Source organism: Pseudochaenichthys georgianus, chromosome 24, assembly GCF_902827115.2.
Source record: "Pseudochaenichthys georgianus chromosome 24, fPseGeo1.2, whole genome shotgun sequence".
NCBI lineage: Eukaryota > Metazoa > Chordata > Actinopteri > Perciformes > Channichthyidae > Pseudochaenichthys > Pseudochaenichthys georgianus.
In genome coordinates this window covers 23,143,007-23,168,713 of record NC_047526.1, presented here as the reverse complement: position 1 = coordinate 23,168,713, position 25,707 = coordinate 23,143,007, and the positions used below count along the sequence as shown (strand labels likewise).

General features: G+C 43.2%; 1 protein-coding gene across 1 annotated transcript; it reads left to right on the top strand.

The window, feature by feature from the left end:
- The first annotated feature begins 21 nt into the window (after positions 1 to 21).
- Positions 22 to 24,443, top strand: rps6kc1 (ribosomal protein S6 kinase polypeptide 1). Its single transcript, XM_034075900.1, has 16 exons — positions 22 to 206; positions 1,336 to 1,371; positions 3,115 to 3,235; positions 3,559 to 3,674; positions 3,769 to 3,862; positions 3,959 to 4,012; positions 4,101 to 4,523; positions 4,833 to 4,957; positions 5,240 to 5,338; positions 7,532 to 7,579; positions 8,796 to 8,928; positions 10,663 to 12,258; positions 13,413 to 13,502; positions 20,375 to 20,457; positions 22,005 to 22,100; positions 22,904 to 24,443. The coding sequence occupies exons 1-16, from the start codon at positions 105 to 107 to the stop codon at positions 23,003 to 23,005; spliced, it is 3,318 nt and encodes a 1,105-aa protein (XP_033931791.1). The 5' UTR covers positions 22 to 104; the 3' UTR covers positions 23,006 to 24,443.
- Positions 24,444 to 25,707: the final 1,264 nt, after the last annotated feature.

Below are 25,707 nucleotides of genomic sequence, written 5' to 3'. Positions count from 1 at the left end.
GCTCTAACACACTATGCTGCTTGTGTTGTGCTGTCAGGGAATGCATGTGTATGGCTGTGTATGGCTAGCCGACTGGTAGCTTTGGCAATGTTGTCACTATCAGAATGATATCGCAGCGGGACATAGGAGAACTGGCTCGGTTTTATACTGTCACTGATCCTAAAAAGCACCTAAAAGGCTACACTGTGTACAAAGTCACCGCAAGGGTAAGTAAAGGGATGTTGGTCGCTGTGAAAGCAAGGCTAATGCTAGGTGTTGTTAGCTGTATAGCTTGAGCTGTGCTAACCAAGCTAATATGATGCAAACACAAGAAACGTTGTTTTAACCTCTTCGGGATGAACTAGTAACAGCTTTTGTAAACAAAACAAAAATGTTTCTAACAAGTTCATTCAGACTATTTTATTTGTTGTAATCTGTGTTGTGTTTTACCTTCAGTAGATTGTAGTTGCTCACATTAGCAATATTAGCCAAACTGAGTGAATCCTACCTAAACGCAGTAACCTCTGTGTTAACCGCTAGATAGCTAACTAGCCAGCTCTGTTCGTGTTATAGGTAGCTTTACGATGGAATAACACTTAGTATAAATTATAAAGCATCTTTAAGATAAATCAAATATATCTAGTTCATTGTGTCATTATATTTGTGTGCATAATTTCTAGATAAATGCCTTTTATAAGAGGTATTTTACGTTGGAGGGGATTCTAATTTATCACAGATCTTAATGTAGAAATGTCAAAGCCTTGGTTAATTCAAACCTACATGTAATAGCCAAATGCTCCGTGTATCTATATCCCAGGACAAGGTGGTGCTAAAACTGAAACCATTTCAAGTTAGGAGATACACCCTAGACAAAACTCACTTTAGGGCACTTTTATTTTCTCTGTAAGAATGGGCTCCTGTCCCCATTGATAATGATTCAAAACTCCCAAATCAAGTGCTTGTGTAGAGAAGTAAGTCCTCTGATTATGAAAAAAACATATTTTTGTTCGTCAACACTTCTACCAGGTCTCCAGTTACCAGTTTGTGCAGTGATTTTACAGAGGCACTGGCATGCTCCCAGTTCAATAAGAATTAGGCCAGGCTACTTTTTCCTTTCTCTGCCTGCCATCCTGGATGATATGGTTGCTGGTGATGTCTCGTTCCTACATTACACTCAAGACTTTCGTCATTCACTGTATAATGCTCTCATTGTCACACACAGAGCTGTGTCCCTGCTCATACTTGTGCCAGCCTCACAAGGAATTCATAAACCAGCACTGGCATCCTACACCGACCATTGCATAGGATGAGTAAGATGGAGATTGAGTACGTTTTTCTTCGTTCTTTCCCACACAGATAATCTCCAGGAAGAACCCAGAGGATGTCCAAGAGGTAAGACAAGCAACCATGACTTTGTGAGTGTGAAAGCTTTGGCAGAGTTGACTTTCTTGAAAGACAGGAGCTTGATGGAAATGTTCCCTGCAGGGTTAGAGGATGAGCACTCCCTCTGCTCTCACCAGACCAATTTAATAACATTTTAAAATGTGCAATTTTACAGTATTCATTCATAAAGGTTACAACAAATATCAGTTGCAAGTGACACTTGGTTTGTGATGGAACTGGCTGTGCAAGATGTATCTGCTGCTATGTTCCTCATCCATACCCTTACTAATGAGATTATATAAAGGAAGGTTACCTGTTTTGACATTTCAAGTTCACTTTCTTAACGTGAGAATACTGACACTAAAGCTTTTACTGTCCACAGTTATATAATGTCTCACATCGTCTCGGAGGTCATTTTAACGATCAGTGGCTCAAGACAACTTTTAAAAGGTTTCACAGAATGTTTATATCTCCTCCTTCTTCTTCATGTATCTACAAGCACACTGCAAACACTCACATGAAGGCTCTCCTAGCATTTGTCAAACACCAAGGAATGCAGCCCTAAGTGTGAGTGTGTGTGTGTGTGTGTGTGTGTGTGTGTGTGTGTGTGTGTGTGTGTGTGTGTGTGTGTGTGTGTGTGTGTGTGTGTGTGTGTGTGTGTGTGTGTGTGTGTGTGTGTGTGTGTGTGTGTGTGTGTGTGTGTGTGTGTGTGTGTGTGTGTGTGTGTGTGTGTGTGTGTGTGTGTGTGTGTGTGTGTGTGTGTGTGTGTGTGTGTGTGTGTGTGTGTGTGTGTGTGTGTGTGTGTGTGTGGTCTAGAAACGCATACCTCCATTATTGAGCAGTGCTCCTCTTAGGGAATAGTGCTCAGGTTAGTTCTCTAGGATTTTGTATTTGTTTTTATCCCACACAGTAAGGACTTACTTCAATCAGGTTTGTGTATTAGTGTGACTTGTGTTTTAAGTTGTTTTGCGCAAGATAGCGGTGAGATAATAATAATAATAATAATAATGCATTTTATTTATATAGCGCACAACTCAAAGACGCTTTACTGTATGAGGGAGGGTAGACAAACAAGGACAGGCAAACAAGTAAGTATAGTAAAATTAAAAAAAAAGGAAGTCAAGAGGAAGTTGATTGAGAGGGGGGGGGCTTATGGGTAGACAGAGTTGAAAAGATGTGTTTTGAGGCGGGACTGAAAGACTGTGAGGGACTCAGTCACGGAGATCTTGGGGGAGGGACTTCCAGAGCCTAGGAGCTGCCACTGAGAAGGCTCTGTCCCCAAAGCTGCAGAGTGTGGATGTGGGAATGGATAGGAGTCCGGCTGCGGTGGATCTGAGGGACCGTGGGGGTTGATAAGGAGTGAGAAGGTTTGTGAGATAAGTGGGGGCCAGATGGTGGAGTGCTTTGTAGGTGAGGACCAGCATTTGATGATGATGATGAAGATGAGTCTTTTATCTTGTTAAATGTTGGGAAAGGAACAACCGTTGACATTTGATTCCTTATATATATCAGGCAAGTCAGTGCTGTTGTTAACCTTCTAAATGTGTGGTTTCAAGGCAATGAATTTGAATTATTCAGATATTTGAAAACACGTGATTACCTTTACAGACCAGTTCAACATCAGGTTACTATTTCAGGGAACAACATCTACACAAGCCATTTAGTGAAGCTTTACATGTCTTCAAAAATATTGATTACCCAACTCCTCCTTTTCCTTATCTTCATCCGTCTCTCCTCTTGCTCTTGTTGTAGATAACAGTATGGAAGCGATACAGTGATTTCCGGAAGCTTCATCAGAACTTATGGCAGCTGCACAAGAATGTGTGTAGCCAGTCGGAGCTGTTTCCTCCCTTTGCCAAGGCCAAAGTCTTTGGTAAGAAATAAACCACTTAATTCTCCTGCATCAAACATTGTCCAGAAGAGAACATTGTTATTTTAAAAAGCCCTGTTGGATGTTTATTTGGTCATTTGGTACCTTTTTAATATTGTTGTTTGTTTTTTGTGAATGTGTCTGAAGAAAGACTGTGATAGTGTCAGGCTTTGCTGTAGTACAAGAAAATAATAATAGTAGTAGTAGTAGTAGTGATGACTGCCCCCTAGAGGCAGTTTAGTGTTATTACTTGGTCAGTAAGCACTACTATCAGTTGTGAAATCACTCTTATGTGTATGTGTATCTTTCTATCCATGCATGAGCAGGTCGTTTTGATGACTCTGTAGTTGAGGAAAGAAGGCAGTGCTCCGAGGATCTGCTTCAATTCTCTGCTAACATTCCCGCTCTCTATAGCAGTGAGCACATCCAAGATTTCTTCAAGGTACCCAAACATGATCCCAGACCCCTATAACTGTCACACTCACCTTAACATAACACTACAATCACTGAAGAATATGTTTGTCATTCTTTTTAAGGGAGGCGAGGTTCACGACGGCTCAGAGCTCATTGGCCCCGCTGAGCCCTTCTCTGACTTCCTGGCAGACAGTTTATCCGACTGCAGCTCTGACGGTGGGTTACATAAAATAACTATTCCTCAGAATCCATTTTCTTTCTGCTTTACATGACTGTGACCTCACACAGAGATGTTTGATCACGTGTTTTCAGTTCAAAGAGACATCAGTGGTGCAGATGATCTGACTATCACATCTGAATATGGAGGTAAGGTTTAATTATGGATCAAAATAACACACACCCAAAATACAGCTTGATTATATTTGCTATGACACTGCATTGTTCTCATCCCCAGGCCCGTCCAGTGACAGCGACCTGACCTCCCTGGCTGTGGACTCAGACTCTTTGGCTGGGCTGGACGATGGCATGGCCTCAGGTCGCACCTCCCCAAACCAGCCACAAGGGGGAGCCTCCAACATTAGCAGCAGCTCCAGCCCTCGCTTGCCCTCCCTTCACGACCGCCGCACCCCATCTCCCTCCCCAGTGCCTGCGTCCTCAGCCCCTAACCCAGAGGTCAGCTGGCCAGGCCGAACACATCTGTTCTCCGGCAGTCTGAGGAAAGCCAGAGGTGGGAAACCTAAGGACAAGAAGTTAGACTACCTAGACAGAGCCAGCGAGCTCATCTGCGTGGCTGTACAGAAGGAGAAGGAGCAGGACTTCCAGGCAGCGTTCTCCTGTTATCGCAGCGGAGTGGACCTGCTGCTGCAAGGAGTGCAAGGTCAGTTTTGGAGATAGCTGGTGAGAAATGTAGGCGTATACTCAACGAATCCATCATAGTGTAACCATGGATATATCTGCAAGCCGTGAAGTGTCCATGAGCCAGATACTGACCCTCGCAGCAGCAGGGTTCTTTAGTCGATCTGACATTGGCAAAGAACCATCACTTTCACTTTGTGGTTTGTCAGCTTGTAAAAGTGATATCATGCTGTTTTGACAGTGAATAAAATGCTTGCACAGAAACTTTCCCCCTGCACTATGAAAACTGCTTCGTAAAGAAAAATGACTGACCTCACCCGCCCCTTTTCAGGTGAGCCCAGTCCCACGCGGCGCGAGGCAGTGAAGAAGAAGACTGCAGACTATCTGATGCGTGCAGAGCAGATATCCAGTCAGCATCTGAGAAGCAACATGGGTCAGGGGTCAACGCAGACAGTGGTGAGTGTCCTGTATGCTGTCTATGTTGGATTATGCAAATCTGCTTTATGTGCGTGCATCCACCCGAGTCCTCAAACCACTCGAGACAGTACATTGGGTTTATTTCAGACAGAAAATTACAGAAATACTTTCTATGTATAACGGATCATATTTTCAAAGACACTGACTATTCTTCCTCACATATTTCTCTTTTCTGATGTCACAATAACTGATTAATGTGACCATGTTTAGATAATAAATCAGCCCACCATCATATATGACATTCCTTTGTTGTTGTCCCAGGCTTTGGGGGTGCAGTGCTGCCCGTCCAGCGGCAGAGGAGGCCAGCCGAGTCCCTCCGAGGAGCTGAGAGCTTACAGGGTGCTGGGGGTCATAGATAAGGTCAGTTCAATATTATAAAGTCATCCAACTTGCACCCATATTTTATGTTTTCTTTATTTTGAATGCTTGGGTTGTGTTTGTATACTGTGACGAAGGTGGCTTCGTCACTATGGACTGACGGCTTCAGGCCGGGTGATAGGGCACTTTGTTGGCGTGATTGCACAGTATATGTTGTCTGTGGCTGATAATTGTGTGCACCTGGTGTCCTGTGTTGTCTCCTCCCCCCTCACCTGTGTCTTGTTGTGATGATTGGAGTGTGGGTATTTAGGCTCTGTTGCCCTGTCTGTTGAGGGCTGGGTGTGTGTGTGAGATCCTTGTGGCTGCAGGATGTGGACAAAGAGAACAGCAGGATTGAGGCTGTGAACTTTGTGCCCGTATTTTTAATAAAAGCCCATGCCGGGTTATATTTTTGGACGTTCTGCCTCTGCCTCCTTACTTGGTCTGGGCCGCTCAACGGTCAGCTTCACATTTACCAAAAAGTGATTTAAAGACAAAAAACGATTCACTTTTAATTGGAGGCCGGAATGTTCTGCTTGATTATCATGGTAAATATGATTTTAAAGGTGACAACGACATTCAAGATCCTAACAAAGTAGTTACACTCAGGCAGGCACTAATATTTTCCCTGGCCCAGATAAATGTGGATGTGTCAAATATCTCCTCCTTGTGTCCTTTCCTTCTTTGACCACCCCCGTTATCTGAAGCCATAAAGCGTAATAGATTTACTGAATGCTTTGGTAAGGGCTGAGTGTGTGTATGCTCAGCGTCAGTTATGAGTACCACAAGGTCAGTTTGGGTTGCTGGTCCTCTCAACCAGCTGCCGGCGAAGCAACTTCACCACTCAGCCATGAAATGACTTGGCAAGCAGCTCGGAGAGCGGCGCACAGCATTGAATCAATGATGCTCATCCTCCACAAACACAAAACCCCAAGGAAAATGTTGATACAATACTAACATGTGTTACTCTACAGAGGTGCATGCAAAATCCACAATATGTCCCGAACAAATGGGACACACCGGCGAAAACAAAAAAACGCCATAAGTGAAAACTATAGCGCTGAAATGACCCGGCTTTCCTCTGCTCTCCTCCTTCCTCCTTTCACTTTTTAATGGGGACAGAGGGGACAGATGGAGAGAGCTCCTCACCCTGCTGCCCCTCCCCTCCACCTCCCCCCTTCCCTGATGTTTGTGTCTTAATTATATTAGCGCCCTGGCTAGCAGTGCCACTCTATTTACTCACAGCTCCATTCATATCCATTTAGCCTGCACCTGTTTGGTCCCGGCCAGGGTCACATGGAGAGAACGCACCCGCTGAACATACGCACGCACCGCACTACGCACAAACACACAGCGGGGCTCACACATATGCTCAAACTCTCCCCTGAGAGGGTGAGGAAGCAGAGGAGCAATGGAGATGTCAGGGAGAATGAGGGAGGAAATCGAGACAGTGGGAAGAGCCAGAAGGTAAAGGAAGGGAAATGAGAGATAGCGAAATTAGGCAAGGGTGAAAAGAAGGTTTGGATTTAGAGACGGTAGTTCTAGCTTTTACTGTGTCTGCCGTGAAGCATTGCATAGATTTGTAGTGACCTCTTTTTCAAGGAACACAAGACTTTTAGGAGCACAGTGAAGAAATGTACGCATTTATGAACAACCATTTGGTTTGTCAGCTGTCTTTTTAGTTTATTTTTAACAATAAATCAATGTATACATCTATTAGTTGTTCATATATTGTTTAATCTATGAAACGACCATGGTTACATCTTCAGACAGATTGAACCAAATCTAGAGATACTCAATTTACAATATATATAAAAAAAGAGAGGGGCTATATTAGAGAGAAAATAACCTGCGATTGTTTGGCATTTGTGATTGACAAAATACTTAATGATGAGATATGTTTTGTATCAATAAACTAATGTATTAATGAGCTAATTTATAAATAACTGCTACTTCAGTACCTTTTTATATTCAAATTGTCTTTATAAGTCTGGGACTTGATGTGGTCCGACACAGCAGGATTTGTGTCAATGCCAATTTTTGTAGAATTATTTAAGGACCGACATTTATCTTGCCGTGACCCTCATGTGTGCCCCGACCCAGCCTTTGAAAAACACTGCTTTAGAGGACACCACCACTACATCATCTCAGACTGTGTGTTCATATCTGGCAATTAATGGCACTCTTCCATCACAGGTTCTTCTGGTCATGGACAAGAGAACTCAAGAGACATTCATCCTGAAAGTAAGTTTAATGTGTGTGTTTGTGTGTGTGTGTGTGTGTGTGTCGTCCTGAGTGTGAAGTGTGCCAGAAGCCCCTGTGTGTGACCGGTGTAATTGATTCTAATGGGCCTGTCCCTGTCAGCTCCTCTGCTCTCAGGTGTGAGACGTGTGCCAGATGCCAACGCACAGCGCAGGCACAGATGAATACACACACATGCACGCACACACACACCTACACACATACACACACACACACAGCTGATGTGCACTTCACGTGTAGCGCTGACAGATTTGTGTGGCTCTTTTAAAGTCACGCGCTGTATGTGGCTTGATGAATCCAGTGACTTTGGGTTGCCAAGGGGCAAAGCTGGCATCTCGTTAATAGGAGGTTTCTCCTTTGCCACGCTCCGTTTTTTCACACTTGATTCTTCGCACAAACTAAAGCACTCACCTTCCTCTACCTCATCCCAGTCACTTTGTTAACTCTTATTTTCTCTTCTAGTCCTTACATTTCCTTAGTTCACCTTTTGATAGATAGATAGATGGATACTTTGTTTTGTGACAGCAGGTTTTGGACAGTCAAGCTGCAAGATTTACAACACTTCTCAAAAATAGAATAAAATAAACAATATATACATATTCTCATTAGAAAGTTATATTCAGAGGAGTATCTAAACACAATAAAATAGACAGAATACTCTCTAATATACCAGTCTACTTAACATATAAACATAGTGTACAATGTATACATAGTGTAGAAATTGTGTACAGTATTATGCTCCAAACATCTGGAACAAACTCCCAGAAACCTGCAGGTCCGCTGCAGCTCTGACTCCAGGCTGACGACTTTTCTTTTTGCCGCTGCTTTTAATTGAACTATTCATATCTTAAACTGCACTGTAAATTGTATTCATGTACTATGTTTTCTTTTAATGTTTATCTGTTTTTAAATGCCATTTTCTTAATGCCTTTCATTTTTGTAAAGCACTTTGAATTGTGTTGAAAGGTGCTATATAAATAGCCTTGCCTTGAAATTAAAAGTAAAATATATCCTGTAGTAACTTTCATTGCTGCAGAACAAGTTTTTGTTGTTTCTCAGAAAAAGGGAGACTCTGCTTTCTAAATAAATGAACTGTAATACAATTATTAAATGTAAAATTGGCATTATATATTATCCATGTGATGCCCTAACTCTCCTGTTATTACTCACCTCCTCTTCCTCTGCCTTCCCCTCGCAGGGCCTGAGGAAGAGCAGTGACTGTGGGCGGACGAAGAGGACAGTCATGCCTCCCTCTGTGCCACACATGGTGCAGCTGAGGAAATTCATTGTCTCCGAAGACACAGTTTTTCTTCTTCTGCAGTACGCTGAAGGTAAGACGCGCACATCCCATCAGATTCATCTTCCTCCCCCCCCTTTGTCTTTTTTACCTCCCAACTGTCTCCTCACCTGATCCCTCCTGCGCTCCTCTACCTCTCCCCTCTCTGCCCTTGTTCCAGACAGATGTTTGATAGAGATGGGTGTGTGTCACAGGTCATTATTCTGAATACCAGGTGGCGCCATGCTTCATTAGCTATGCCAACACCTGGGCCTCCTTACATCCCACTCACTCCAGGATGTGTGTGTAGCTCGTGTGCGGGTACAATGTAATGCCACCATACTTTTTAATGCCCTGTAACCTATTCAATCTGGTGCACTCCATAACCACGCTGCACTAATATTATTGAACAGTATTTAATGTCGTACGAACATGATCTAATAAAGCTAATCAGAAATAGCCGCAGAATTTCTTTTTGTTTTGTTTCTGATCCACAAAATCCAGGGCTGCGCTTTATGCCTCTTTAGTATCCTGTCAGCAGCTGATTGGCTGAATGACGACAGGCAGACGGAGGGAGGCAGTGACCTGAGTGACATTGGACGAAACAACATGTGGATGGTTTTACTTTCTAAGCCATCGAGTTACCCCACTATCATTATCATCACTGTGAACTCCCTATCTGTTCTCATCACACACAACAGATGCTCTGTGTGTCTGTGTGTGTGTGTGTGTGTGTGTGTGTGTGTGTGTGTGTGTGTGTGTGTGTGTGTGTGTGTGTGTGTGTGTGTGTGTGTGTGTGTGTGTGTGTGTGTGTGTGTGTGTGTGTGTGTGTGTGTGTGTGTGTGTGTGTGTGTGTGTGTGTGTGTGTGTGTGTGTGTGTGTGTGTGTGTGTGTGTGTGTGTGTGTGTGTGTGTGTGTGTGTGTGTGTGTGTGTGTGTGTGTGTGTGTGTGTGTGTGTGTGTGTGTGTGTGTGTGTGTGTGTGTGTGTGTGTGTGTGGGGGGGGGTGGGGGGGGGTGTGTGTGTGTGTGTCAGAGAAGTCAAAATGCAAACATTGCACAACCCCATTTGGCCAATTTGGGTTGGGTTTGCCTTGGTTACTCATTCCTAAGTGGAAACTAATGACCCTCTTCACCAAAGACTTCCAGTACCTAAGGAGCCTCACAAGCCAAAGACAGGGATTACAAAGTCTTTTGTGCTTTCTCTTTGCCTTTCCACGGCTCCTGAAGACCTGTGAACATTAGGCACATCTCATAAATAGAAGAAGCAACTTTTTATTATATTTTTTAGATTCAATGTTGTTGACACCTGCCTTCGAAATAGTGAATCGATGACCAGTTGGACAAGGTGTGCATCTCAATGTTTCCTCCAGACTTAAAGGGGCTCAATAGACATGGGGAACCAATTTGGGTTTTTTCAATGCCTAATGCTGATTTTTAAGAATAGGGCATCAGATGGCCAATATATAATGCCAAATTTGCATTTATTACGTTTCATTTATTTCAAAAGTAGTGTCCCCTTGTTTTTAAGAGACAAAAAAAACTTCTTCAATACATTTTTGTTAATGTTAAGTCATTTCCAACAGTTGTAGTGCTCTCTTTCATGCCTCACACAAGGGAAGGACCACACCTGTGTGAAAGGCGACCTAGCAGTAATCAAACAACAAATTCACCGGCCGATGTCCTCAGAAATAAAATGACAACAGTCGAGCTTTGAATTTCTCCTGAAAAAAGGACCTACAGCCGCAGTACAGTTTCTTTGTTGTTAATGCCCCGTCTCCTTCCTCTCCAGGTGGGAAGCTGTGGTCTCACATCGGAAAGTTCATGCGTACTACCAGCCCTGACGACAGCTTTGACATTCCCTACATCCAGAAGAGCCACACAGCAGCGGTCCACTCTTCCCAGCCGGCCGTCCCACAGCTGGAAGCGGGTTCAGCCGGTTCTGGTTCTGGCCCGGTTGCCGGTTCTCATCCTGTCTCAGCGCTGCAGAACAAAGAGGAGCCACGCAACGCCTCTCCTAAGAAAAGGGTTCTCCCCCCCCGGCGTGTTGAACAAATAGGCGCCCAGTCCGACTCCGGAGCCACCTCAGAGGAAGAGTGCACCAACAGTTATTTGAATCTTTGTAACGAGTACGAACAAGACAAAGTAGAGCCAGATGCACTAGAGGAGGAAGAAGAGAGGAGCGAACGGGAAATGCTGTCACTGGAAGTGCCCGTTGCCACCACCACTTCCTCGCGTAGCCGCTCGCTGCTTAGCAACGACAGCCTCTCTTCACCCATCAGCTCTCAGGAACTCGGCTTTTTCACAGAGTCGTCCGAGAAAAGCGGCCACACCCTTGACAACGAGCCATATCGTGGCGAGGGTCAGGACCACGGGGAGGTGTTCAGCCCCTTGCCCTCCCCCGCCGTGCCTCTGCATCAGTCCAAGCACACGCCCATGGAGTTTTTCCGTATCGACAGTAAAGACAGTACGAGCGAGTTGACCTGTCTTGACTCGGGAGAGCAGCGCCCCTCTCACAAGCATTTTTCTACATCCGGTCTGGGCTTTGATGTCGCTGAGGATCTTCCGGAGCTGGCTCAGGAGGTCAAAGGTCACAGCTCTGAGCTCTGGGGGCTGGACTGTAGCGATAAAGGCTCCAACGAGTCAGTGCCAGTCATCTCATTTAAAGAGGCAGTGGTGGAGGACGAGGGACAACCGCCAGACCTTTTGGTCAACCTGCCTGTAACGGGGGGGATTGTGGACTCTTCACATGAAGATCTAGACGTATCAGGCGTGTGTCTGGGCCTCGAGGTCACAGCGTCTCCTCAGAAGTTCATACAGCCGGATGTTTTGCAGCTTCACAGCCAGCCTGAGGAAGAGGAGGAGCAGCAAGAGCTTTCATCTCTATGCACAGCGTCTGCTACTTGCGACACCAGTGTTACATCTTCCTCTCCCTTCAACTCCCTGTGGGATGACTGCAGCCTGGCGTTCGGACAAGAGCCCTCTGACAAAACGATGGTCGATCCCGCATGCCAAAATAACGACCTTCCCTTTGACCTTCCAGTTACAGACTCTCTAAATGAGAAACTGGAGGCCAGTGCAAGAGTAAATACAGACCTAAGTGGCACAAGCACAGGCTCTATCACGGCCGGGGTTGGGAATGTGTTGGGTCTTGATGGGGATTCATCAGGAGTTATTAGTAATACAGGTGGCAGCATATTTGATAAAGAGGTATCGCGGCTGTTTGCAGAGCTGGACGAGCTGTCGCTGGCTGCTTCCCAAGCTTCTATCCCGGAGGAGTTTGTACGATGCTGGGCGGTGGAGATGGTGACAGCTCTGGCTTCTCTGCACCGAGAGGGCATCATCTGTCGGGACCTCAACCCCAAAAACATCCTGCTCGACCACCAAGGTAAGACTTCCATTGTTATCACAGCTAGACCATAACCCTAGATGTTTAGATAGGGTTAGGCTTGCACAGTGGGATAAAAGTACATGCACTTAGGTGTAGGGAGAAAGACCGGCAAATGTCACTATCATAAACTGCTAGAAAAGATTCCCACAGATTCTGGAGCTATAATATTAGGGCAGCACCACGATACAATATACTTACAGAGAGTTTCGAAAAATATGAAGACTAGCGGAGTGCTAGGTACACCCGAGAATCTCATTAAACTTGAAAACACAGAGAAAATGCGTATATCTCATTGCTGTCACACCCAAATACCTCGGGGCACTTTATTTTGGAGACAACAAGACATCTATATGTATTTTTACGTCTGTTTTTAAAGCAAAAACCAACAACAGGCCCCCAAATAGAAAGGCCAGGGAACTTGAAGTAACCTCCTGGATGCTCATGAATAACAAATGTTATGTCAAATAAAAAATAGTTAATAGTTCGATAACTTAAGGAAATCCAATAGAAATATTGGTGATATCTGCTTATATTTCTCTTACAGCAAGAATTAAGCATAAGTGGATCTCGTTTTCTTGAGCAAAAAGCAAATCATAAAGTCAAGGTCTCATCTTTCTACTTTCTTAGAGCAGGTACACTTAGATTAAGGGCCTTTACGAGTCAACAATAATGTAATCGTGTTACAAAAAGGAAGGCTCCCCCAAAGTGTTGTTTTACCAGGAGGTCACAGATCCCCCCCCCCTCAACTTCTTCCTTTTGTCGCCCTACAATCATCTCTCTCCACCTCGTTATCAACAAGCGTCTAATTAGCTGAGTGGCTGTTTTCGTCTCCCTGGTGGTAATTATTGTTCTAAAGGGCCCATCAACGGCGTAGTGTGGTGCATCAGTCTGGCTAGCCTCGGCTAATGGCCACGGCTACCTAATGACACCATTAGTTCTAATGATAGCATTAACAGGTAGCCGCTAAACAGGAGTAATCGCCGGGGCTGTGTGCTTGAAAAGCTTGCGGAGGGATGTAGAGAGGCGGAAAGGAGCGGAGGAAGGAAGTGCTTTAAAGGTGAGCAAACAGTTTGAAAAGTAGAGACACTCGGGCGGAGGAGGAGCATTAGGTGGATGTTTCTTTCTCTGAGGTTCTCTCTTTGTCTCCTTAGGTCATATTCAGCTTACCTACTTTTGCAGCTGGAACGATGTGGAGGAGTCCTGTGACAAAGAGGCAGTCGCTGATATGTACTGTGCACCAGGTGAAACACACATGCTAACACACTTTATCTCTATGATTTGACTGATGTACTTTTTACTTCTTAATTATGAGCCTTGTTTCTTGGGTATGTTTGTCAGGAGGTTTATGTGGGGTTAATATCATGCAGGCATGCAGGGTGCATAATGACAATAAACAATCATACTCTTGGGAGTAGAAACAAATGGATAGTATTATTTTTTTTTTTTTTTTTTTTTAAATGAGCAGAAATCCAAATGAAGCTCTTTTTTCTCTTGACTCTAAGAAACCACATCATAAGAATACGTGGAATAATCTCCCTGCCAGTATTACAGTATTATAATACATGTCAAAAAAACACATTTTGGTGAATTATTAATTATTATTATTATGAAGAATAACTCTTTTCCATCTTGTGGTCCCAGGCTGCAGTCCAATAGTCCATTTAGCGTAGGAACCTTCCTAACCCAATGAAATGACCCGGAAGTCCCTCAGTGGCAGCCATGATAAGTGCCGTTCGAATTCTCTACATGATAGGAAAGGAGGTTTCAAACTTCCTTTATAACCTCCTTTAGCTTAGGAACCACTGGACCTCCCTCACCGAAAGGAGAGGAGAAAATGCTGCCCCACAATGCCTTGCAGCCGCAGCATTTGCCGTCACACAACAGTCGGCCGTTCACGGAAACAAACGATTATGACCGAGAAATTATATCATGAAAGTTACGGTGCTTATTAAGCTTTTTAAAATGTATGTGGTAAGTTGCCAAAGTGCTTTGTTTTGAACGTTCATCAGAATTATAATCAAAAAGAGAAATATGAACGTTAGTTTTTACTGAAATGATCAAATAAAGTCAACATCTCACAGTGTTTACTGAGCTGTGTGGGGTTTGTTCAACTTTTAAAAGATGTTTGAATGGTGATATACACAGTGATAGATGGTAAGGACTAACGTTTATAATAAATACATTTGTATTGATTTTAAGATCTTTAGTTCATACAATCATACGTATTGGGATCATTTGTATTAATGTGGACCGGAGGGAGAGGGTGACGAGCATAAGTTTCACTTTCCTTTTTTATTTCAATTCCAACTTTGGTCCTGAAGAATATGTTTCTCTGTTGTCCACGTTCATAAAGCATAAAGCAGCAGCATCAGAGCACGGTGCAGAGTCTCTAGATGAGTTCACGGTAGTCCCTCGTTCTTATTATACATCCATGTTGTAGTCCGCTGTATATAAAACTTTAGTTTCCATAGTTTCCCCACAGCAGCAGACGCACATTTATGACGTCCGCTGGCGCATCATAAACACGTCGGATAGTGAAAGTGCCGTCAGATTCTCTAAAGCACTGCACTCTCTTCTCCTAAATCCTTTTAAATTCTCCTGTCCACTATCCCTTAACCCCGTGACGTTTCACTCAGAGGTCAAGGAATAGACGATAGGGTTAGAACTTAGGAGCTGATTTTTGGACTATTCGACTGCAGCCCCAGTCTTGAGAGGCTGACTCTTGTTGTAGTTCCCTGTCGGTCCTGTAGAGTGTGCTGTTGTGCAGCAGTGCGGCCAGCAGCAGGCAGTAACCCGTGTGTTGCCCTCAGCAGGCTCGTGACAGCTCTGGCATGCTGTTTACAAGCTGCCTAAAACAAACTGCTGCTAGACTACAGCACCATGTCCCTACTTAGCACTCCTGTGTGTAAGGGGGGGGGGGTGCATTTTGGTTATTTTTTACAATATCTTGCTGCTTTAAGCAAAGGGTTAAGGTGATTTTGGAAATATAATAGATTACAGATTTAGAGTAATCCTGTTTAAATGTATTGTAGATATTTTTATTTATACATTTCATAACCTTTCGAACAACTGTTTCGTACTTTTCTCATTTAAGAAGGCTGATATTGTTCATTTTCCAGCACTGAAAGGCGTTCTTGTCCGCCAACATGATCACCTGCCTTGCTTAGAGTAATTTGCATTGATATGATTGGCAGGCGAGAGGCAATACAAACCAGAGAACCAATCAAAACCAGTCCACAACCACAATTTGAGCTCATACCAATTGAACATGCCTGTCTGGATGCTGAGACCATGCCCATGATGACGTTGCATTCAAATGTGTCCCAATGAGGCATTATCCAGAAATATACTTAAAACCGCTTCTTACTCAAATTGATATATTTAAATTCATCCCCATATTATTCACAAACATCTTGATTAATAACATATTATTTTCGATTGAAATAACAGCGTTGCATTTAAGTTGTTACTCCCTAAACCTATTGAAACATTTGGCTTCACACTGCTGCTAGATCCTGTTATGTTTAGTATAATTAAGTCAGTCTTGAATAGACAGAAATAAATAAATAAAATGCAGGATGGATAACGGTTAGCTGAAAACTCCGGAAACACTCTGAGACATACACAACAACCCTCTCACCCATTCACTCTCCCACGCACTTATATTAAGTTATTCTCTCATATTCATCCTCTCTCTCAAGCCGGGAAGGTCACTTCAGATTTAAATCCTCCTTGTGACTGGAACATACAGTATGCCACTGTTGTAATAAATCTGAAAGCAACAAATGCTCTATCTAATATCCAAAGTGTGCGTTTTTATTCCCTTAGCAACAGCTTGTTTAAAAGCCTACTAATGGGAATAGAAGCACAGAGAGGCATAATGTTCAGGGGCCAGCAGTGGATGACCTAAAGACACGAGCACAGGAGTAAAGCTCAGCAAAAGGAGCTTTATGCATAATGTGGCTCAGGGTCTGAGTGCCGAGCCGAGACATGTGAGCCACTCAAGTCTTTGTAATCTATGTAGTCATATCCTTATTAATATTAGCACTGTGGGGGGGGTTATACTTCAGTGTGTATGGTAAGGTTTGAAAGGTAACCATGTAATATGCAGAACAATCTTTTTAGTTTGAAATTAATGAATTCAGTATTAAACATTTTTACTTATTTTTAAAGTGTACATTTTGTGTATCATTAACTCTTACTAAATGTAGTTATAACAGCACTATTGCAGCAGTTCAGGGAAAAAGTGGTTATTTTCACCATGAAATAATTGAATCATTTTTTTTTTTTAAGTGCTGTACTCAAATGTTTTATTCTTTTCTGACGCAACAGTCACAAACTGAAAGGTATTCCTTACATTTGAATAGACAACATTTAAGTGGAATCAAATAAAATGGGAACATTTGAACACATTTTAAGATGTGTGGTTTCTTTACTTGACAAATTATGTAAATAATTTACTTAACAAAATTCTCATTAAATACGACCAGAAGGTAAAAAACTACAATATAGATATAGTTTAGTTTGGAGACAAAAAGGAATGTAATACATTTTGGACACGGTATAAAAACTTGTCTTTATGTTAAAGCAACATCATTTATAATCACTTTATAGAATGGTGCTCTTGTAATCATATTTATCTAACAATAAATACAAGATTCCCAGTAACTATGTGAAGCCAGCGCTTTAGTGAAATGTCTGGAGTTGAACCTCAGCCCAGGCGTGAGAGGTGATGTTAGTGAAACCACCGTAGATCCCATGTGGATCAATGCATGCTGTACATGTTGGCAGCCAGCAGGGGGGGTGTTATCCTGCTGTTGAGTTAACGAGATGCTTCCATATCTATTGACTGTCCTACCCAGACACTGGCAACTCTTTCTCTTTTTCTTCTGTCTCTTACGTCCACCTTTCTTTCTTTTCATTTTTGATTGTACACATTTAATCAAGTAATCGCTGTTAAATACCTTTATTTCGTACGTTCAAACTCTTACGTTACATGTGTGTATCTGTTGATGTATGTGCTTGTTAAAACACACACACACACACAGTAAGGCGTGTGTGTGCGTGTGTGTGTGTGTGTGTGTGTGTGTGTGTGTGTGTGTGTGTGTGTGTGTGTGTGTGTGTGTGTGTGTGTGTGTGTGTGTGTGTGTGTGTGTGTGTGTGTGTGTGTGTGTGTGTGTGTGTGTGTGTGTGTGTGTGTGTGTGTGTGTGTGTGTGTGTGTGTGTGTGTGTGTGTGTGTGTGTGTGTGTGTGTGTGTGTCCTTGTTATGTATTGCTGTTTATCCAGACAGGGTCAGCTCTAGCGATGGCTTCATTCCTGATGACAGATTTACGAGTGTTTGCCAGAAAGCTAGCAGGGGGTCTGCTTTGACCGTATGTGTGTGTGTGTGTCTGTGTAAGACAGAGGGAAACATGTTATTTAAACACACACATTCACACCCAAAAAAACACGGGAGGGGACTCGGAAAATACGGTGGCAGGAGGGTATTATCGTATTTATTCTGCACAGACGCTTATTTACTTTCCAGCCATTTCGTCATTATTGATAAACATCAGATGGCTCACGTTCTGTTCTCGAATAAGAAAGAAAACACACAAGCTGTTGAGTGACAGCGCGGAGCAGGATCGGTAATTGTTTATTGTTCTGCCGAGAGGGAAGCCACGCCGAAACCGATTGTCTTCTAAGAAAAGGGAAATTCAATATTCTTCCCCAGAAGTAACCAGTCAGTAACTGATGACCCATCGTCACACTCGCTGTGTGTGTTCACCTGCTTTCCCTCGTACCTGCTCAGCCGCAGTGTGATCTCATGGAAGATAGAGTTAGTTCCCCTTTTGACACAGAGCTGTCGGTTTGTTGCTTTGCAAGTAATCCATTCACCCCGAAGGTACTTCTGCTTTATATTTGAATATGTGCTGTCCTCACGGCGGAGAAGAGTCATGGGATTGTTTAGTTTGTGTACCTTATTCGGTTTCATCCACAATTTGCTCCATTTGAACAAAACCTCCCTGAGACACACTCAGTCTTGGAACTTCACACACGATACCTCCTTACTTCCTACCTGCTGCGTACACTCCACTTCCCCTTTCAACAATGACTGTCGGTTACGTTTTTAAGGAAGTGGGTCTAAGAGGAGAAGAGAGAAAGTTCCTTATGGCCCCCAGGAGAGAGGAGATGGAGTGTGATTAAGATACAAAGCAGGAGGGAACTGCATTGTCGAGGGGAAAGGGAAGAAGAGGAGGCCACGAGGTGAACACTCTGTATTGTTTTTAAAAGTGAACTCCTCAGTCTCCTTTTGTTTTTAAATCATGCGCTATTCAAGAAAGAAAATGCCGGCTTGGTGGAGGTATCGCACATTTCCACAGTGGGCTTTGAGTGACCCATGGCCTGTGGATGTGGTTAACTCTCCCCTCCCATCCTCTCTCTCCATCTCCCTTTCTCCCTGCCTCGCTCTGACAGAGCGGTAAGTGTAGCCAGCTCCACTGTACTCTCCCTGCAGCTCCTTAGACATTAATCCATTGTGATGACATCGACCTTGCTCTGAGACGTGTGTGTGTGTGAGTGTGTGTCCAGTATCTCCCCTCCAGCTCGTAACTGCGCAGGTATCACTAGTCCATTCAATGACGATCTTCTCTCCTTGGCTGTCAAAACAGTGGTCCTGGGGAGCCCCGAAGACTGGTTGCTCAGTTGGCTGTGTGTGTGCGCATGTGTGTGTGCGCATGTGTGTGTGCGAGTGTTTGTGTGTACAAGTCGTAATCACAGCCCTCTCTAACCTCTGCTGCAAGAGAGCCGCGCAGGCCCCCGGAGCTCCCAGCAGCCTCCGGGAGACGAGGGGTCTTTGTCTCCTACGCTCCCCCAGCTGAGGAGCCTGGTCTCTGGGCACACGCAGCCGTGACCCTGGGTCCCGGCCCTCTGGAGAGAGAGCAGAGGCAAGCTGAGCGGCACAAGAGGCCATCTGGTACCCAGTGGAGCTGCAGCACACGCACACACACACGCACGCACACGCACACACACACACACACACACACACACACACACACACACACACACACACACACACACACACACACACACACTCTGTGACTTTAGCAAAGGAGTATCCCTCTCCGTTTCTGTCTCTTACTTTGACACACACTGTCAAATCCCAACATCTCTCCATCATGCTGCCGGTCAGACTGTTAACGGATACATTACAGACTTACAAAAGACCAAATAGGGAAACTTTTATAAAAGTAAGAGATGGTAAAGGATGTCAGTTAAATGCAAATGTCCCCTGTGTGGGACATATAAAGGTATTCTGATTCTGATTATTTAGTTGTCAAGACAGAAACCTCAGAGATGGACTGTCAGCAGGGTCTTTTCAAAGGGTGCCTTGATTTAGTAACATACATCGCTGAAGTAATTTTTCTAGCCACATTTTTGCTTTTAATTATTTAGACTGTTTAACGGAACACATTTGATTCAAATTACTAATTTCCTGTCATTTTATAAGCCCAACAATTCCTTTATTAAAAAAAGAAAATCATCAGAATAATTGATAATGAAAATGAACGTTATTCGTAGCTTTATTCTGCAGTGTAGATTATCTTCAGGGGCTGAAAATGGTAAAAACATCTGAAAAAAGATGCTATACTATTTCTCCTCAGTTTTCCTGCTTTACATTTCTTGGTGTGTGTGTGTGTGTGTGTGTGTGTGTGTGTTTGAGGTCAGGTCATGCAGATGGTGTGAAGTTGCAGCAGACGGTTTCCTCAATTTAACTGCTTTTTTATTATGCAAATCACCCTTTTTATGAGACTGTGTGTGGAACCGCGTGTGTCTCTGTGTCCTTGTTTTTGTGTTCATTTTGAATTGATTTCTGTCAATTCAATTAAATAATAAGGGAAACAAGATGTCCGTCTGAAACAGTGTTTCATGTGGAGAGGTCTAGATGTACACACTGAAGGACTTAACACAGCTTTAGATCAGTGAGTGATTCTGTTCACACATTTAAGGCTTTTGCTCTTATTTGACAGCCATCACCAGTTGATTATTCTTCCCCAGCACATGCGCTATTCCTCTGCTTGTTGATTTATTCATTAACCCCGTGTCTTGCCTCCCTTTTTGCTCTTCCTGCAGAGGTAGGAGGTATCAGTGAGGAGACGGCCGCGTGCGATTGGTGGAGTTTGGGCGCCGTGCTGTTTGAGCTCCTGACAGGCATGGTGAGTCAAAAAAACTAGGGGGAAAATGTTATCTTTGTTGCTAAGGTGTTGTGGGATGTCTGTAGGTGTCTTGGCTTCCAACACTCTGTGGTTGTGCCAGGTTGTGTGTGATCCTGTGCGCGTGTCTGTATGTGTTTGTAGTTTGTTGTTGTGTGCATGTGTGTGAGGTGCGTCTTGGCTCCCGTCTCTTACTCTGGTTCTCGGGGAGTGCCAGGGGTGTCGGTGTGACTTTCTCCCCCAGCCTGAGCTCCATCTGCTGGGCCAGGGGGTCAGCTCCATCCGGGCCCCTCTGCTGGCTCCTGGAGCAGCTCGGAGCTCGCCTGTCTGAGGTCGGCGAGGAAGGTGAAGACTGGGGCAGCTCTCAAGGTGCTGAAAACATGGCTGTCTGCGGGACAATCCATTTAAGAGAGATCCTGAGCGTTTCTGTATGGAAGGCAAAAGATACCCACTCAGCTGTTATACGTGTACACATGCTAATTATAACTTGCTGCTCTCTTGAAGGACAAACGCACGCACAGTTGCTCGAGCAGACACCCAGTGCAGGTGCACAGCGTCCCTTCAATATTTCATTGTCTATTACATTTGAATACATTCTAACTGATTGCCAGTGGGCATGTTTTCATATCAGCGATCAGCCGTTCCCATCAATGGCCCTAAACACGAGTCTGAGTGTTAGGTTAGTGTTCCTATGTCGAACCATACACACCCACTTACCTGAGAAAAAAACAACTCAGTCACACAGATGTCTCCTTTGATGATTATGTCTGGGAACAGCCCTGGCAAGGATACACACACGGGAACATAGTGTCTCTTGATCCTTGCAGGATAAGATCTCGCCTGGAGCAGTCTTGGCTGCGGCTCGGAACCCAGCCAGCACTCCTGCAGCCCGTAAAGAGAGAGCGGCAACAGACTTAACTGATGGAAAACACACACAAACAGTCCACAGGCTTTCTCCTGCCGCACACGTTGTGTTCTAGCGATTTGTAGTTGTAGATGCTCTGAAAGAGGTGCGGTTGCAGCGTACTGTGATTACGGTCATTATTGTCAATTACTTTAACAACGGGGCTGCGTCCTGTGGTTGGAAAAGCACTTGCAGGTCTTCTGCTCCCTTTCTCTCACTTCTGAGATTTTTGTTTTGTCTTTTTTTTTCGACTGAGTGCAACAATTCCTTGTAATTGACAGTTTAATATGGCCATATTTTACTGTAAAAACAAATCAAAAGCTTTTAGATTTACTGCTGCTTAACTGTTGGTTCTTCCTGTAAAGTTGCTCTGTATTCAAACCAACCAAAAACAATATGTTTTTCCGCGTCATCATCACACACCAAGTTCTAAGAAAGAGCAACAGTGGGTAAACCATTATTACCTTGTTGTCGTTGATCGGTGTTGTTTCAGGTGGTTCTTTGGTCTCCTCCTATTTGTCCAGTCCTGGTGCTCTCACACTGACCTTGGCTGTACGGGTGTCAGTGTATCTGTTCTTCAGTCTGTGAGTTTTCTGTTTTGATTGATAGTTATCTTTCCTTTCCACCCCTCCTTCCCTCTGTGCAGTCCCTGCTGCGCTGCCATCCCGCAGGAATCGGTCACCACACGGCTCTCAACATCCCAGAGTCTGTTTCAGAGGAGGCCAGATCTCTGCTGGAGAAGGTGAGAGTCTGGGGTCTTACTGGGAACTTGCATATATCTACTGTTACTATAAACTCAAAGAAATCCCTGATCTAAAAGGTTTTTGGGTCATTCTGTATTTGTCTTCCTTTACAAACTCCACATGCACTTGAAAAGGCAGTTGGAAAAGAAACAAAAAAGTTGGATGATAATGACAATCACACATTTTCACAGAAATAATATTTGCCACTTTCTCTAACTGGCAGCTAAACACAATAATAATGTAATATTAATTAACATTTAAGAGGGTTATTGAAAATATGCAGGTCTTTCCCAGGGAAAAGTTTCCATATCAGATTATTCCCTGCAGCAGTGGTTTGCTTAAAATAAATACAGTAGACGAAGAACTGAGTTAGCATGGCAACCAAAACTGTACCTTTTTATTGGTAAAACATGCAAGAAAAGAGTATTGAAAACTGAGATGGATAGAAAGCAGTGAGATCTCATTTAAAATTACTGTTGCAAAGAATCTCACTATAACTATAAATGATTAGCAATGTATGTATTTGTGCGACAGATTATAACAGATTAACGCAAGCCATAAACATAGAGAAAATATTCTTAATAGCTGAGTTTGCACCATGTTGCCATCTTAAAGCCTGTTGCAAATCCTTAACACTTGTCATTTCTAAATGTACTCTCTACATAACATGGCAACAATCTGCCATGAATTATGTGCGGTCTTTGCTGTAAAGGAGTAGACACTATGGCGTCTGTTATGCTTATTATACTTATTTTAAAAAGACGTGTGTTGTCTCATGTTTGGTCTCTGTCTTGTCCCACAGTTGCTTCAGTTCAATCCGATGGAGAGACTGGGGGCAGGTGTGGGAGGCGTGGATGATATCAAATCCCACCCTTTCTTTGCCAGAGTGCAATGGCACAGATAGACGCTGTGCATTGTGGGACTGCGTGAACCAGAGATGGGAAGACTGGCTGTCCTCAATGAATCCTTTCAGACTGGACAAACGTACAGTAAATACAAATCTGGCATTTCTGCACACTTCTGTTTTATGGACATTCATTAACCATGTGCTTTTCTTTTCCTGGAATTTGCCAATAAGCAGTATTAGCTTCCCTGTAGATCGCTCGCTTCTTTATCCCATAGAGGTTGTAACCTTTTTGTGCAGGGAATATGTGTGGTGCAATAATTGATACAGTAAGTGCGGGTACTGAGTGATGATCCACTACGACATTGTTGCTTTTACACTCCTCATACAGTAGCTAAGCCAAAATGACACAAGTGAGAAGTGACTACTTTGCGCTTTCAAACTGACATAACATTAATTTAGCTTCCCTTAAAAACACATATGCAATACAGTTCCTTGCCACCTAATATAACACTTTTATAATTTCTCACATAGCCAACTGAGATTTGCTGTGAGTGAGACAGGTTGATCTTTATATTTGATGAGGACAAAATGAAGATCTTTTTTTTCAACCTGGTTTACAGCCATGCAGCCCTTTTTCAGTAACACAGATAAACACTATACAAGGTCAATGAACACAATGTTTTGAGGTAGGCCTTAGTTTTGTTGTAAGTATTTAGCTAAATGAAGATTTAATTATTTAATAGATTATAGCTGGGAAAAGGTACAGTTTACAGACATCGTGAGCCTTCTCCCTCCATAGACGGGTCCCTTGATGGGAATGAGAACAAATAAGGAGGGCTTGAACTACGTGTTTAAAACCAGACCTTTTACAGATTGTTTTTACGAATTAAAGAGGAAACTCTGTACTGTACAACAATGCTTTTTTTTGCATGGAAGAATATGATTTATGTAATATATTTACACAATGGAAAAAGATCTATTGAACAATAAATAACGTGTGTTTTGTAAATACACCTTTTTTAATGATGTTTTGATTGCAAGGTACTCCCACGTCTCAAAACCTTGATTATGTCCAACCTGTCAATCATTTCCTGCCTCTTCAATCAAATCACCATTTTTTAAAAATTGATTTATGTTTGTACACTGCATCTACTTACACGGATTTGAATGCTGATTTTGTCATTTGTAATCTGTTATTACGGAGTAATGTGGTTAACATCGCCATTTTTACATGATATGCCATATACCACTTCTTAATCAGATGAGAATGATTGGAGCATATACGAAACGCATTGTAATACATTTCTCTAACAATACACAGTTAATCAATGTCAATGACCTGGTCCATATTCTACCTATTAACCCTTTTTATCAGACATTAACACCGCAGTGAGATCCGAGTTTCAGTTTTCTATGCTCTATTCTTGTCTGTGCTGTATGTCTCTACGGGTCTGTCAGTGCACTCTGGATAACAATAAACACACCTGGATGAGAACATGGAGTGATGCTTCTTTTATAGATTTACTGATTATGTGTAAGGATCTGGGAGTGTGTGTGTTCTGAGGCTACAGACCCTCTTATCAGCGGGCCGATGATGCTCCTAGAAAGCCGCTGTCACTCCTGTTGAGTGTCACACTGACGGTAATGTGAGCCAACACACACACACACACACACACACACACACACACACACACACACACACACACACACACACACACACGGCATGTAAACCCCAAGCACTCTTTGATATAGATGGTCCTTTATGATCGCAGCTTTGGTATCGCCAGCTCAAGTTTTAAACGTTTCTTGATTATTTGTCAAATCTGTTTGGGGAAATGTGACAAACAAGTACTGTATGCAATCATTTTTGAAAATAATATACAGTGTTCCATTCAACAGCATAGGGAAGATGGTACTTTGTTGAGACATTTTCATGGAAATGTTCATTAAGATAAACCAAACAATGTAGTATATTTATGTTTTGCAAGGATCAAAATGTTGGTAAGATATTTTTGGGGAAATTCAGTTTCTTGCGAGAGTTATATGAGACGATTTGGTATCAATCTCCTTATCTTACTCCCTAATAAAACTAAAAACTAAATGTATTAACCTTTACAAATGACAATATTTTCACATTTTGAAAATTCACTTTGGACTTAAACATAACGCATTCCTCTATTACCTGAAATGGCACATGCCCATCTACACACACACACACACACACACACACACACACACAGGTCGGGGGAGTTGTTAGCAGTGTCGCGGTGTTTCCTCTTGTGTCAGCCTCACTGCCACAGGGTCAAGAGTCCCCGCTGATTAGTGCTTGTCATAAGACCTGTCTCTCATTACACACACACTCAGGGCGAGAGGTTCACTTCAGCTCAGAGAAGAAACCTGTCAATCTTACTCAGCGTACATGTGAGATGTGCCTTCCATGTGGTCACAATAGACGCAGGAACCCTCAGAGCCCACTTTACCATGCTGTACATGACGACGTTTTGCCACTAATGGTTCCAATTGAACTGATATAAATGGCATATGAATGATTAAATGTGAAGTCTACCTCTGTATATTACAGTTTAACACAACATGTATCGCAAACTCAAGATATTTAGCGGCGCTGGAGCATAACTAAGTTCCTTAACTGAAGTTCTGCACTTAAAGGTGGGTTAGGTAATTTTGGAGAAACCAGCTCGAGTGCGCTAGAATTTGAAAATACACAACCGGAAAAAATCTGCCACTTCCTTATAGAGCCC

Coding starts and splice junctions, on each gene's coding strand:
- rps6kc1 (XM_034075900.1), top strand. CDS start 105: ATGATATCGCAGCGGGACATAGGAGAACTGGCTCGGTTTTATACTGTC. Junction 4,013..4,100: donor TATCACATCTGAATATGGAG/GTAAGGTTTAAT, acceptor TCTCATCCCCAG/GCCCGTCCAGTGACAGCGAC. Junction 12,259..13,412: donor CATCCTGCTCGACCACCAAG/GTAAGACTTCCA, acceptor TTGTCTCCTTAG/GTCATATTCAGCTTACCTAC.